Source organism: Cetorhinus maximus, chromosome 8 (assembly GCF_964194155.1).
Source record: "Cetorhinus maximus chromosome 8, sCetMax3.hap1.1, whole genome shotgun sequence".
NCBI lineage: Eukaryota > Metazoa > Chordata > Chondrichthyes > Lamniformes > Cetorhinidae > Cetorhinus > Cetorhinus maximus.
Window position 1 is genome coordinate 12675506 of NC_135886.1, and position 16491 is coordinate 12691996.

The window sequence follows — 16491 nt, forward strand, 5'->3', positions numbered from 1 at the left end:
TCTCTTTGTTGAAGGTGGGGCTTCAATGTGACAGTCATCTGCTGTCCTCTATTGCCCAAGTAGCTGTTGTTCATGCGTGAGCTTCAACAGCAATGCAAGCAACTCAACTGTAAGAGTCTCACAGCCTGCCACCTGTCATCTCCTTGCTATGTGTATGCCTGTCTATCTCAGTATCAATTCTGGCCAGCCAGGGATTGAGCCCAGGACCTTCCTAGTCAACATGGCTCAGTTACTCGCTAAGCAATGTCCGGTATCAACCTTGGTTCAATGGGTAGCACACACTCCTCTGAGGCAAGAGGTTGTGGGTTTGAGCCTTGCTCCAGAGACTTGAGAATAAAATGTACTGAGGGAATTCTGCACTGTTGAGGTGCCGTCTTTTGGATGAAAGATTAAGCTGAGGACCCGTATGCCCCCTCAAATGGAGGTAAAAGATTTGAAGAGCATGAAAGTTTTTGTGCATAAATACGACACCACAATCATCATTATTAAAATAGATTGTTGCCATTATGGAATTACTGTTTGTGGGATCTTGCTGTGTGCAAATTGCTGCTGCATTTCCTACATTACAACAGTGATGGCACTTCAAAAGTAAAGGTTTTTGAGATGTCCTGAGGTGGTGAAAGGTAATATCAAAAGGCAAGCCTTAGGGAATTGACCCTTTCACCTCTGTTTTTCAATGTTTATCCAAAAGTGATAGGCTGTTGAACTGCTACCTTCACATGATGCATTGCATGTCTGGGGAACTAAGTGGAAGTGGGGGGAATATTCTGAGAATTCTGGTTGCTTTCATGGGAACCTTGCCCTCCAGCAATCTCCAGTGTATTTTTAATTTAAATAATAAACAATTTGGAATGGGAAATTTCTTTTTAAAAAAGAAATCTTGGCTGCAGAATTGCTTGTTGCATTTCTCAAGTTAGAGAAATATTTAAAAATGCAGAGTAGTTGGAGACTGAGGCAGGGTGTGGATTTATTTTTACACATTTGTCAATTGCACATTCTTGCTCGAGGTTTAACACTTTAATAAGTACATTTGGAGCTGTATTGATAGTGACCACCTCATGACAGTCAGGAGCCAAATAGTGCACTGATAAAGGTTGTACTGGACTTCACCTATATTTTCAGCTAAGGAAATGGCCGTGTGTGCCAGGTCCTGTGTCTTCCTGCAGTGAAATTAAATCCCAAATTATCTGATTCAGTTGTGAATTCTGGTGGTGTTTGGGTCACAAAACCTGCTGCCAGCAAAAAATGGTTTGCCAAAATCTGTATGGAACCTCAAGGTCGTGACCTAGGTTCTGATTATTATTTGATTGAACCATGTTTCTGTAGTACTTAAACCAAAGTCATCAAGGATTTTGATAGGGTAACTAAGAAGAAGTTTTTTTCAAAAAAATTTTGTGGAGCCATGGAGAAAGGGAAATGAACTAATTAGACACTCATTCATAGAGCCAGCACAGCATGATAGGTCAAATGGACTCCTCCTATGCTGCATTATTTTATTATTCATTGAGAGTATTGCTGGATGTGAGGATGTGTTTTTTTTGTAGCGGTGGTTGTGTGCTGTGAATTGCAGTCAAGTAGTGCGGATCTTTTGCTGGTAACTTATTGCAACAGTGAGTAAGAGGAAGTTGGGTTCTGCTAAGTGCAGTGTTTTTACCTGAAATGGTAATATTCAAATGCTTCGCTGAAGATAGCAGGAAGTTCAGTACAGCCAAAAGCGTTTAAGATTTTGAGAAGCATTCCAGTGAGAAAAGCTTACAAAATGTGCATATTCCGTTTAACAAAAAAAAAGTCAAAGTTGTAGTTTTCAGCTTTTCTCATTTAATATCATCCATTCTTTTCTCCATGGCTCCCTATCCCTCAGTGCCACTCTGAGCTTGCTGGTCAGAGGTCTGCCATTTGCTGCCTTAATCGCTGCCAGTTTGTTCACAAAAATGAGCAATTAACATAGCAATACAATTGAGTATAGAAGATTAAGGGTGATCTAATTGCATTATTTAGCATAATAGAATTGCGAGCGTAAATAGAAACTATTCCTTCTAGTGGGTAATCCAGAATAACATGGCAACAGCACGTTACCACCAACAACAACAATAATTACCACATAGAAGTTCCCCTCAGTCACTCACCATCATGACTTGGAAATATGGCCGTTCTTTTACTGTCACTAGGTCAAAATCCTGGAACCCCCTTAACAGCACTGTGGGTGTACCTACACCACATGGACTGCAGCGGTTCAAGAAAGCAGCTCACCAGCACCTTCTCAAGAGCAACTAGGGATGGGCAATAAATGCTGGCCCAGCCAGCGACACCCACATCCCATGAATGAATTTTTAAAAATTTAGAACCTTTACTGTAGTGAGATGTCGCAAGGCACCTCACAAGAGCAATTAACAAATAAAAGCTCAGATCCACAAGAGATATTGGTCAAAGCAGTAGGTTTTAAGTGTCTTAAAAGAAGAATGAGGTGGAGAGGTTTAGGGAAAGAGTTCCAGAGCTTAGGACCTTGGCTGCTGAAGGCATGACCACCAGTGCTGGAGCGATTAAAAATCGGTGATGGACAAGAGGCCAAAATTGGATGAGTGCAGATATCACAGAGCGTTGTAGGGGCTGGACAGAGCTAACATCATGGAGGGATTTAAAAACTAGAATTTTAAAATCAAGGGGTTGGGAACCAATGCGTTAAAATGTCCTTCACATAAAGGGCAGTGCAAACCTGAAGCACTCTCCCCTAAAAGCTACTGACTTGGGGTCAAATGAGAGTTTAAAACGGAGATAGATCAATTTTTATTGGGCAAGGCAATTTACAGTTACGAAATTGAAATGGTTGAGAGTTGGGATACAGATTTGTCATGATCTAACATAGCAGAACAGGCACAAGTGGGTGAGTGGCTTCCTCCTGTTCCTCTGTTCCTAAAACTTCCCAAAGTGCTCTTTAAAGAGGCTGGATAACATTTGCCCAGCGCAGACACCTCATCAATGGATGATGAGTGATATTCCTCATTTGTCACATCAAGGATGGGTTATTTTCTTCCCAGCCATGCCACAGTAAAGTGCCTTGTGTCTCTTAGCATTTTATCCACATGGCCATTCATTCTATATGAGCATAGACAGCATGTGTTGGTGAGCAGCAGAATCAAGGCTGCCCATAACTTCAACTAGTGACCACACACAATGGTCTCATAAGAACTAGGAGCAGGAGTAGGCAATTCAGCCCCTCGAGCCTGCCCCGCCATTTAATACGATCGTGGCTGATCTCATTTCGGCCTCAACTCCAATTTCTCACCCTCTCCCCATAACCTTTCAACCCGTTGCTAATTAAAAATCTGTCTATCTGTCTCCTTAAATTTATTCAGCATCCCGGCATCCACTGCATTCTGAGGTAGTGAATTCCACAGATTCACGACCCTTTGAGAAAAGTAATTTTTCCTCATCTCTGATTTAAATCTACCACCCCTTAGTCTAAAACTATGGCCTCTTGTTCTAGAATGCCCCAGAAGGGGAAACATCCGCTCCACATCTACTTTGTCTATCCCCTTTAGCATCTTTTATACCCCAACTCGATCTCCCCATATCCTTCTAAACTCTAGCGAGTATAGGCCTAAACTGCTCAATCTCTCCTCATAAGACAAGTCCCGCATCTCTGGAATTAATCTAGTGAACCGCCTCCAATGCAGCTACATCCTTCCTCAAGTAAGGGGACTAAAACTGTGCACAGTACTCCAGATGCAGTCTCACTAATGCCTTGTACAGTTACAACAACACGTCCCTATTTTTATACTCTATTCTTTTAGCAATAAATGCCAAAATTCCATTTGCCTTCTGTGGTGGCCTAGACAACTATAGGGAGTCCACTTAGTATTGAAAGGGTTAATGGAGGAATTGAATTAAATGCTTAGGCCTAAGAGAAAAATGCTGCAACCTTGAAGAACAATAGTATCTTGTCTGACCACTATTGTAGGATGAGTCCTGAGACATTCCATGTTTCTCTCTCTCAGGCTGAATGTAGTCAAAGTTGTGATAACCAAGTGCGTAGGCACCGCACCTGTTGTGGTGGGAATGGAAATTAACTAAAACATGGATTGGTCAGTTAACGTATGCAAATAAGCGGATTGAGATGTGCAAAATTTACTGATTGGTTGTAAAATGCTTTTAAGCTAGTGTTTGCGTATTCTGTTTTGAGTCGGTACAATAGCTCTCGTCGTATTGTTCTCCCTTGTGCACAAGTAATAAATGGGGTTTCTACGAACGAAATGATGCCTCGGTGTGATTAATCTCCGACACTTTCTTATTACCCCGAGTTTCTGCTATTTAGTATGGTTTCACCTGCGCAAAAAACTGCGAATTGTGGTTAACAGTTCTCAAAGTTATGAAATATTTCTGAGCTAAACCGAGCACTTTTCAGGGCCGAAAGCATGACGGCCTTAGGCCTGTTCATGAGTTTGCGTGATATACAACACAAAGTGATCTGATCAGGGTAGCCATTATCCCTGCAGAATGCCTTTGATGCACCCTATTTCAGCATCAAGTTTGCACGGTGAGCAAATGGCTTTGGCTCAGTTTACGAGTTTGCTGATAAGACCAATCTCATAGCGCATGGAACTGTAGGAGTCCTAATGCATATATTGACCAGTGAAGGTAGGCTTGTGGTAGATGGTGGTAGAGAACTTCCCTGGCAGATTTCTCAACTACTACATCAAAGGAGGAGTTCATTTGACTGCTCCACTTCAAAGGTGAATTTGAGCAAAGGTTGGAGTCCATTGAGACAAGTAAGGAAATTATTACACAGAGCTGCGGATTTAAATATCGCAAATGTATCATCCACATATCGGAAATGTGTGAGGGCTAGGAGGTTAGGTGTCGTTCCATCGAAGACACGTTTCTCATGGAACCCAATAAATATTTGGGAGACAAAAATAAAAATTGTTGGAAAAACTCAGGCCTGACAGCATCTGTGGAGAGAAAGAGTTAACCCTTCAAGCCCTCATGACTCAGAAACAGTCTTCAGAACAGTCATTGGACTCAAAACATTAACTCTGTCTTTCTCTCCACAGATGCTGTCAGGCTTGCTGAGTTTTTCCAGCAATTTTTGTTTGTGTTTCAGATTTCCAGCATCCGCAGTATTTTGCTGAAATATTTGCGAGAGCTGGGCCTAGAGGAGATCCCATAGCAACACCATCTACATGTCATTAAAACTGAGCTCAACTGCGTGAGTTGCTGAGTTCGTAAGTTCTGTGAATACTGATTCAAGCAATGGTGGCAGGTCTAGATCACCATGATATAGTGCTGCAGCACAAATATCTATGGCTTCCTGAGGTGTAACATTGGTGAATAAGTTAGCAATGTCAAGTGAGCACATGGGCATAGTATTGCTATCAATATGCAAGCCCTCGCAAATGTGAAAGAATCCTTCAAGTATGTGGAAAACTTGCTCAAAACTGGTTGTAACAGTTCACCCAACCATTTGGCAAATCATGTTATGCAGAACTGGTCATAGATGAGATCGAACATAAAGGGGCTTGTATCTTGGGCAGCCCATACATACGTGGACGCAGTGAGCCAAATGAGGACGAACCCTGTCATATATATCACACGGCAGCTCATCGCTCTTACACAAGTCCAGCAAGTGTTTCAGCTAAACAAAATAAGTGACAGCCATTCTCTGACCCATTCCTCAGGGCAGTGCCTTGACCAATCAGGGTCAAGCTGCCTGGTTTAAATTTCAAACAGTTGGCAGTTAACTGTCAGTCACCCATCAATTTGTGCATTCTCCATGGCAGCGCCTCTACCAATCAGAGTCCACTTGCCGACCAATCATTACTCTCTTCTCATGCAGTATAAATTGTTGTCTTCACCTTATGTTGCTATTTTTGTGAAGTGTCCTGATGAGTGCACGACAAAAAGCTTCGATATGTCCGGTTTTTTTTTTTAGCAGTTATCAAGTTCTGTACTACCACCTCAGAATGTTTAAACTTGGCTTCTGTTGTGCCGTAACAAATGCCCAGGGTAACTGCCGAATTGTGCACTGCAAATGAAAATATTACCTAGTAAAAATGCTGCAAGACACTTTCAACATTTCTGAATTGCACATTTTGCAATTACACTGCAATTACTAAAATACACTGATTATAAAGCCCTGTTCCATTTTTAAAATGACGAGTACAGCAGCTGAATGACAACGTTCCAGCTTTGTACACGGAGTTGTGTTGCTCTAAAGTCTATTTTAATATAAACTACACAATTTAGACTTAGTAGAATGATCTCACCTATAGTTACTCTGTGCATTGGAGTGGGATTGTTGCTGTGTACTGTCATTACTCTGCAGTGAATAGGGTTGTTGCTGCCTACGATTGTGTTACTCTGCCATACAGTGGGATTGCTGCTGCATACAGTTGTTATGCATTTAAATCCCCAAATTTCTTCCCTACTGTGCAAAAAGATATTAAACAGAGAACTCACTGCCTGAGAGGGTGGTAGAGGCAGAAACCCTCATAACATTTAAGAAGTATTTGGATGTGCACATGCGATGCCATGGCATACAAAGCTATGGGCCTAGTGATGGAAAATGGGATGAGAATAGTTAGGTACTTATTTGACGGGCGCAGGCTCGATGGGCCAAAGGGCCTTTTTCTGTGCTGTAGACCTCTATGACTCTATAACCTCGGAGGAAGGAGAAACTTGTTGAGACATGATCGTGAAGGATGAAGCAATAACCACAGCCTAGGATGCAGCCACCTTGCATTGAGAAGACTGGATCAGAGAGAAAAACACAACAACTAGATTTCACAAACTGCAATTTTTGCAAGCTGGCTGAAAACTGAGTTGCTGATTTTCTGTTGGATTTGATTAGATTATTAAAGGTGCTATTGACAATTTAATTAGATTGGTTTCCACTTTCCCAGTCTCTCTTGGCACAGGTGCTTATTCTGCTCAGGAACTGGTTGGTTTGGCAAGAATTGAGATGCAGTTTGAAATGTCACCATTTGTGTTGAAAGACATACAGGATTCTGTTGCTCGTATGCACTTTGTTTTATTCTGCCCCCTATTTTTCTCTCAATCTCCTCCAGGTGCTAGCTCTTGAAGGGCACCTGGTGTGTTTTCTGGTAATAGCATTTACTGAAGGAATCATTTTCATGTGTTGGACGGTGTTGAGAGGATATTTAACACTCGAAGCATCACTGATGAGCCCATTCCAATTTTGCCAAAAGTCCACACATGGCTTCCTAGCATTGGGTGGAAATCAGGAGTAGGAATCAGAGTTGTTCCCTTTGATCATATCACTTACCTGCCTGATCTGCTAACTGTGTCAGCCATGGCTCAGTGGTGATGCTCTTGACTGAGTCAGAAGGTTGAAACCCTACTCCGAACACGCAAACACACAATCTCGGCTGACATTTCCAGTGTTGTTTTGTTGGAGGTGGAACTGTTTAACCAAGGCCCTATCTGGCTTCTCATGGATATAAAAGATCCAACGGCAATTTTTCAAAGATGAGCAAGAAAGTTCTGCTGTTCTGGTCAATGTTTATCCCTCAACTGCTAATCTTAAAATAGATTCTGACTTAAATCACATTACTGTTTGTGGGACCTTTCTGTGCGCAAATTGGCCTTTCCAGCATCACAACAGCCACAATGCTTCAAAAGTACTTTAGCTGCATAGTCCTGAGAGCATGAAAGGGTCTGTATAAATGTAAGTCTTTTCATCAACTAGGCCACCTAGGAGTGAGTGCACAATTGAGAGGTTTGTGATTGCATAGTGAGACTACAACCGCCTGAGTAAGTTTCAGCCTAGAAGTTTAAGCCTACGAGAAACCATGTCCAAACAGGATCAGAAACTGTTTGAGCACAAAGTTCAGTGAATGTTCTGCTGGCAGTTTATAATAAGCTTGTGAGTGAAACTTCCTGTGTGAGAGACAAGTGCAGGGTGTGTGCAGCAGGAGTGGAATGTAGCATTGTTGCTGATTTACATTGGGCTGTTCGTATCACTCAACATGAGTCTAAGCTGCTTCACCACCCCCACTCCCCACAGCATATGCACGTGTGATTCAAACAAAACATTACCTTTGCACCATGTTTTAATCTGAAGATGTGGCCTTCGGGTGAGATTGCTTTACACACAGGACCTCACCATTATGAAACTTGCCATTGGAGGAAGTAAAAGTGCAGCTGTCAGTGGAATCTCTCCTTGCAATCTAGTTCAGCATTTTAAGTATTAATGTGCAAATTGTGGGTAGTGTACTGTAGTGGTTAAATTAATGGATCAGTAATCTAGAGGCCTGGACTAATCATTCAAAAACCATGAGTTTAAGACCCACCGTGGCAGTTTAGTAATTTGAATTACATCTTTAGTTAAAAAATCAGTTGGTTAACAATAGCCAAAACTGGTCTCGATAAAAGTGACCATGTAGCTGTTAGTTTGACATTTTAAAAAAATGATTCACTTATGTCCTCCAGGGAAGGAAATCTGTACCTGCTCTGGCCTGAATGTCTCCAGTCCCATATCAGCATGACTGACTCTTAACTGCTCCTCTGAAGTGGCTGAGTAAGTCATCAATTATATCAAACTACTGCCAGTAGTTGGCCTACCACCTTGGGGATGGCAATAAATGCCAAAAACGACCACATCCTGAGACTGCATTTTTTTAAAAAAAGTTGTACTTAAAATTTTCCCAAAGTTCCTTGTTGCTGATTTGAAAGTGCACCGACAACAGAACAGTTGAGTTAATCTACCGAGTAGCTGAGTCATGCACTATGAAATTGGGTGACATGAATTCACGTGGTTGGATGCATTCAGTTCACCTCTTGCACCATCTTGGCCTTGCTGCCTGAGGTGTTCAGCAAAATGTGGTTGACTCTTAAATGCCCTCTGAAATGGCCTAGCAAGCCATTCAGTTCTCAAGAGCAGTTAGGGATGGACAATAAATGCTGGCCTAGCCAGTGACACTCCCATCCCATGAACAAATAAAAAACACCATTACAGCACCTTCCACTCCATGTTGTAACACTTCCAAATCAACATTCCTTCCAAGAATTCCATATGATTTGAATAGTCTGGCATTCTATAACCAAATTCGAAGTATTGGCCATGTTTTGAAATGGAAGCTGTTCCCGTGCTGATTGTTTAGTAAATCACAATGCTACGGAGCTTAAGAAGAAAGAGAAAACTTGCATAGAATGCCTGCTATTTCCTTGGTACATGCGAGAGTGCTTTACACCCAATTTGTACACATCAAGGTCCTATGAAGAACAATAAGATAATGAAATGTTCATGCAATATCGATTGAAAGAGAAATGTCTGCACAAGCACATCTCCCTTGCTCCTCTCCAAAATGTGCGCCAGTTCATCCATCGAAACAGTGGACAGGGCCTCGCTTCAACATTTCAATCGACAAATGGCACCTCCGACAGTGCAGGACTGAGAGTACTAATTTGAAATGGCAACCTAGATTATGTACTTGAGCACTTTTGACTTTGAATCAATTGATAAAAAAGATATATTTCAGGGATTATCAGTTTGCTGCTCAAATCTCTCACAAAATGGTCTGTATGTACTAGGCTAAGCATTTGAATTTTCATGGGAAGTGTCTGCAGGAGATTTGGCTGAGATTAAGTGGCTGTGAAGAAATCTCCCCATCTCCTCTCCCCCACCCACACCACCACCCATTTCCTAACTTCCTGGAACTGAGTTTAGCCTGTTTCCCCACAGGCTTCTGCCAATCTGGCTCTGAATTTGGTCATTTTTCCAAAGTGGCCGTCAGCAACTGAGCACTGTACTGGGTTCACAAGTACAGTCCTGTGTCCAGTTGTATCCTATATACTGCTGTTGAATTAATTTTCACAATATTTCCTGTGATTTTTTTTATCATTCATAGGATGGGGCATTGCTGGCTATGGCCTATCCTTAATTGCCCTTGAGAATTAAATGGCTTGCTATGTATAGTTAATAAGGAGTCAATAAGCAGTTATTAGATTTAAATTAATTTATTAAATAGTTCTAGAAATGGCAGTTGCTGGGGTGAAGTGCTTCACCTATGGGATGTGGGAAATCTGTGACGCTTCAAGTGTCCGGGACAACTACATCTGCGGGAAGTGTACCCAATGCAACTCCTCACAGACCGCATGGATCGGTTGGAGCAGCAGTTGGATGCACTTAGGAGCATTCAGGTGGCGGAAAGCGTCATAGACAGGAGTTTTGCAGACGTGGTCACACCCAAGGTATAGACAGATAGATGGGTGACCGCTAGAAGGGGCAGGCAGTCAGTGCAGAAATCCCCTGTGGCTGTCCCCCTTTCTAACAGGTATACCGTTTTGGATACTGTTGGGGGGGGGGGTGGCCTATCAGGGGAAAACAACAGCAGTAGCCAGAGCAGTGGCACCACGGCTGGCTCTGTTGTTCAGCCGGGGGGTCAAAGCACTGAAGAGCAATTGTCATAGGGGACTCTATAGTCAGGGGCTCAGATAGGCGCTTCTGTGGTCGTGAAAGAGACACCAGGGTGGTATGTTGCCTCCCTGGTGCCAGGGTCCAGGATGTCTGATCGGGTACGGGACATTCTGAAGGGGGAGGGAGAACAGCCAGAGGTCATGGTACACATTGGTACTAACGACAGGCAGGAAGAGTGACGAGGTCCTGCAGTGGGAGTTCAGGGAGTTAGGCAGAAAGTTTAAAAAACAGGACCTCTAGGGTTGTAATCTCAGGATTACACCCTGTGCCACGTGCCAGTGAGGCTAGAAATAGGACGATAATGCAGCTAAACACGTGGTTGAACAGATGGTGTAGGAGGGAGGGTTTCCGATATCTGGATCATTGGGATCTCTTCCGGGGCAGGTGGGACCTGTACAAGAAGGACGGGTTGCATCTAAACTGGAGGGGCACCAATATCCTGACTCTGAGGTTTGCTAGTGTTACTTGGGAGAGTTTGAACTAGTATGGCAGGGGGGGATGGGAACCAGAGCAATAGGTCAGCAGGTGAAATAAATGACTGGGAACTAGTGAATATGGCCTATAGGACTAAGAGGAAGAGCAGGCAGGGAGAAATTACTGAACACAGTGGGACTGGGGGTCTGAAATGCATTTGTTTCAATGCGAGAAGTATAACAGGCAAGGCAGATGAGCCTAGAGCTTGGATTAGTACTTGGGACTATGATGTTATTGCTATTACAGAGACTTGGTTGAAGGATGGACAGGATTGGCAGATAAACGTTCCAGGATTTAGATGTTTCAGGCAGGATAGAGAGGGATGTAGAAGAGGTGGGGGAGTTGCACTGCCGGTTAAGGAGCATATCGCAGCTGTACGACAGGGGGACACCTCAGTGGGCTCATGCAGTGAGGCAATATGGGTAGAGCTCCAGAATAGGAAGGGTGCAGTCACAATGTTGAGGGTTTACTATAGGCCCCCCAATTACCGGCGGGAGATTGAGGAACAGTTATGTAGGCAGATTTTGGAAAGATGTAAAAGCAATACAGTTGTTGTGGTGGGTGATTTTAACTTTCCCTATATTGACTGGGAATCACTTAGTGCTAGGGGTTTGGATGGTGCAGAATTTGTAAGGTGCACCCAGGAGGGCTTCTTGAGACAACATGTAGATAGTCCAACTAGGGAAGGGGCAATACTGGACCTGGTATTGGGGAATGAACCCGGCCAGGTGGTCGAAGTTTCAGTAGGGGAGCATTTCGGGACCATAATTCAGTAAGTTTCAAGGTACTGGTGGATAAGGATAACAGGAGTCCTCGGGTTAAGGTGCTTAATTGGGGGAACAACATTAGGCAGGAACTGAGGAATCTAGACTGGAGGCGGATGTTTGAGGGCAAATCAACAACTGACATGGGGGGCTTTCAAACGTCAGTTGATAAGAATTCAGGACCGGCATGTTCCTGCTAGGATGAAGGATAAGTATGGCAAGTTTCATGAACCTTGGATAACGAAGGATATTGTGAGATTAGTCAGAAAGAAAAGGGAAGCATTCGTAAGGGCTAGAAGGCTGAGAACAGTTGAAGCCCATGGAGAATATGAAAGTAGGAAGAAACTTAAGCAAGGAGTCAGGAGGGCTAAAAGGGGTCATGAAAAGTCATTGGCAACCAGGATTAAGGAAAATCCCACGGCCTTTTATACATATGTAAAAAGCAAGAGGGTAGCCAGGGAAAAGATAGGCCCACTCAGGGACAAAGGTGGGAAGCCAGAAGAAATGGGAGAGATGCTAAATGAGTACTTCTCATCAGTATTCACCAAAGAGAAGGACTTAGCAGTCGATTTGTCTAGGGAAGAGTGTGTAGATAGCCTGGATCATGTTGAGATCAAAAAAGAGGTGTTAGGCGTCTTGAAGAATATTAAGGTGGATAAGTCCCCAGGGCCAGAGTACTGAGGGAGGCAAGGGAGGAAATTGCTGGGGCCTTGACAGAAATCTTTGTATCCTCACTGGCTACCAGTGAAGTCCCAGAGGACTGGAGAATGGCCAATGTTGTTCCATTGTTTAAGAAGGGTAGAAGGGATAAACCAGGAAATTACATGCCAGTGAGCCTTACGTCAGTGGTAGGGAAATGATTGGAGAAGATTCTTCGTGACAGGATTTACCACCTTTTGGAAGCAAATGGGCGTATTAGTGAGAGGCAGCATGGTTTTGTGAAGGGGAGGTCGTGTCTCACTAACTTGATCGAGTTTTTCGAGGAAGTGACAAAAATGATCGACGATGGAAGGGCAGTGGATGTTATATACATGGATTTCACTAAGGCCTTTGACAAGGTTCCTCATGGCAGACTGGTACAGAAGGTAAAGTTGCACGGGATCAGAGGTGAGCTGGCAAGATGGGTACAGAATTGGCTTAGTCATAGAAGACAGAGGGTAGCAGTGGAAGGATGCTTTTCTGAATGGAGAGCTGTGACTAGTGGAGTTCCGCAGGGATCAGTGCTGGGACCTTTGCTGTTTGTAGTATACATAAATGATTTGGAGGAAAATGTAACTGGGCTAATTAGTAAGTTTGCAGACGATACAAAGGTTGGAGGAGTTGCAGATAGTGAAGTGGATTGTCAAAGGATACAACGGGATATAGATCGGTTGGAGACTTGGGCGGAGAAACGGCAGATGGAGTTTAATCCGGACAAATGCGAGGTAATGCATTTTGGAAGGTCTAATACAGGCAGGAATTATACAGTAAATGGCAGAACCCTTAAAGTGCATTGACGGCAGAGGGATCTGGGTGTACAGGTCCACAGGTCACAAGGTGGCAACGCAGATGGATAAGGTAGTCAGGAAGGCATATGGCATGCTTGCCTTCATTGGCAGGGGTATTGAGTATAAAAGCTGGGAAGTCATGCTGCAGCTGTATAGAACCTTGGTTAGGCCACGCTTGGGATATTGTGTGCAATTCTGGTCACCACATTACCAGAAGGGTATGGAGGCGTTGGAGAGGGTGCAGAGGAGGTTTACCAGGATGCTGCCTGGTCTGGAGGTTATCAGCTATGAGGAGAGGTTGGAGAAACTCGGATTGTTCTCACTAGAGCGACGGAGATTGAGGGGCGACTTGATAGAAGTTTACAAAATTATGAGCGGCACGGACAGAGTAGATAGTCAAAAGCTTTTTCCCATGGTGGAAGAGTCAGTTACATGGGGACATAGATTTAAGGTGAGAGGAGAAAATTTTAGGAGATGTGCGGGGCAAGTTTTTTACACAGAGGGTAGTGAATGTCTGGAATTCGCTGCCAGGGGAGGTGGTGGAAGCAGGTACGATAGTGGTGTTTAAGAGGCAGCTTGACAAATACATGAATAGGATGGGAATAGAGGGATACGGACCTCGGAAGCGCAAAATGTTCTAGTTTGACAGGCAATATGATCGGTGTAGGCTTGGAGGGCCGAAGGGCCTGTTCCTGTGCTGTACTTTTCTTTGTTCTTTGTTCTAGGCCATTTCAGGGGGCATTTAAGGGTCAATCACATTGCTGTGGGCCAGGACTCACAGGTAGGCCAAACCAAATAAGGATGGCGGGTTTCTTTCTCTAAGGGACTTCAGTGAACCAGATGGGTTTTTGCAACAATTGACAATGGTTTCATGGTCATCATTAGACTTACAATTCCAGATTTTTTTATTGGATTCAAATTTCACTATCTGCCTCGGGGGGATTCGAACCGGGTCCCCAGAGCATTACCCTGGGTCTCTGGATTACTGGTTCAGTGACAACACCACTATGCCCAGTCAAACTAGTCAAAATTAGGTCGGTGACGAGGTTATCATTGAGCCAGGAAACTGCAGAGCCTGTGACCAGTGATCAGTGTGCTAGTTTTGCACAGCTGAAGAAACCTGACACTACACTTGAGTACTTTGTCATTCTAAATGCAGAAAGCTGCTGTATCACCCTTCAATTATAGCTTTCTAACTTTCTGAATTTTTGTCGGTGTGTGGTTGGAATTTTCAATTTTAATTAGGCAGCAAGGTGGTCTGGATACTTCACTGTGAAAATAAACGGTTTTCTATTTATTCCGCCTTTTGATTATGTTCCTTTTCTATTGGTTCCACCCCTGCTTCAGATTCCTCAGTGTACATTTTGTGTGGGAATGAGGAGTTTAATTGGGACTCCACTGTGATGCCACCTTCAATTATGGAATGGCATGTTTTGGTTTTTGCTTACTCAGGTAAAGTATTACCTGTTCCCAAGTGTGAGTTGAGCCCTGCAGGAGATTCAAGGTGAAAGTTTGGGAATGCGGAATGTGAAGTGAGATTTTAACACTGATCCTGACACAAATGTACTTCCTAAGCTTCTTGCACCTGAACATCACATAATGGCTGAAGTTTTATACTTCTGAGCTTGCCAACCCATGATTATTGTTTGCTCCCTATTCATTTACTTCAATGGGTAGAAAGCCCCAACAATAGCTTTGTGTTTAATTGACCCCTGTAACTGCCAAATTGAATATGATAGAATGTTGAGCATCTAAATATTCCATTTCGTTTGGCTTCAATTATTTTAATAAGTTGATGTTGGGAGTACAGGAGTGTTTATATTGAGGCATGTGGTATAAGAACTCATAAACTGGCTGACAGAAGTTTGTCCTATAACTGACGACATTCCCTGCAATCAGGCCTCTTGCTTTCTACTCCATTGATTGGAAATGTACATTAGTTTTCTTTGGAAATCCAATACTTGTGACTGGTCCACACAGAATATTGACTGCTGCTGAAGGCTAAACTTTCTCTGTTTGTTACCAAGTTGCTCAATTGATGGAAAACCTTTTTTTGAGTAGGGGAGAAAATGCAACCTATTGGTCGGTACACAAAGCAGTGAGTCCGTTGCCTAGACTGCATTATGTTGTTAAACTGGATTACCTCCTTATGCCTTAGTTCAAATTAACTGACTCAATCCTGGAGCTTTAGTCCTGTTTGCAATATGTGACAGCGTATGCATTCTTTAGCTAGTTGAGATGAGTGGAAATGACCTAGAACATTGCTCCTTGATCCAGTTTGAAACCCTGCACCCTCTAATTGTACTTCCTATAATGGAGTGTCACAGATCTTTTTTGCCATAGTTTTCAGATTGAGATCTGCAAGGTCATCAGAGTTTTGTCTGGTGTTGGGTAGTGTCTTGGATTCTGTACATTTTTCTGTACTTGTTATTTTACGAGTACATTTGGAAATGTGCTCTTGCTTTGTAGGCAACGTAATGAATTGATTGTGATGTGCTTTGGGATGTTCTAAGGATATGAAAGGTACTGTATAAATGCTTCTGGCTATCAGCAATGACTAGAAAGTGCTGCTGTCGTCAACTTGGCCCTGATGCCGTTCATAATGCTACTTACTGTCTAGGCTCCTTCAAGGAAGAATAATCACATGGTGGGCTGGGTGCTTTGGGTTTGGAATTGTATCCTAATAAACCAATTCAGTACCTGTGTATGGGAGAGAGAGCCTGAGTGTGATAGGAAAGTAGCACAAGCAAAGTTAAATTACTCGTTACATGATTGTACTCTGGAACTTCTACCCAGTGGTAATTTGGTTGATGAACTTGGAGGAAGGATACTGATGCAGGAGGCCCTGAAGTGATTTATTAGCTGCCTACCATCTTATTTATTATGAAAAAAGCACAGCATTGCTAAATGTGTGAATTTCTGATTTGATTTTAGGTGCAAATAGCCACCAACTTCATCATGCATGCACCGCCAGGAGAATTCAATGAAGTATTTAATGGTAAGTGCATGAAAGATGGCCAGTCTTCTCTTGGGTGTTGTTACCTCCAACCTGCTGATTATGATCATGAAGCCATTGTATATGTTTTTATATCTGTTTGTATGTTCCAGTATAGCAATGCAATGTATAATAATTGTTCTTCTATTGCCCTAGTGCTGGATGACCAAGTTTTTTGACTTCAAATATTATTTAGGTATCTATCGTGGAATTTATGTTCCCATTAATACTTACAGCTTTCAGTCTCCAGATACTAACAGATATTTATGCTGCAATTTAGGATATATAACCATCAATCAGTTAACAGTACTAAGAGCCCTCTTTAACTGTTAACAG

General features: G+C 42.9%; 1 protein-coding gene across 2 annotated transcripts in view; it reads left to right on the forward strand.

Annotated features, from left to right (window-relative positions):
* The window catches only part of capza1b (capping actin protein of muscle Z-line subunit alpha 1b), a 70212-nt gene that overhangs the window by 26291 nt on the left and 27430 nt on the right, over positions 1–16491 (forward strand). For both annotated transcript variants that reach the window (XM_078546446.1, XM_078546445.1), the window contains exon 2: positions 16095–16158. In XM_078546446.1, coding sequence (XP_078402572.1) covers positions 16119–16158 — 40 coding nt within the window. In that variant the 5' untranslated portion in view covers positions 16095–16118. The remainder of the gene's footprint in view (positions 1–16094; positions 16159–16491) is intronic.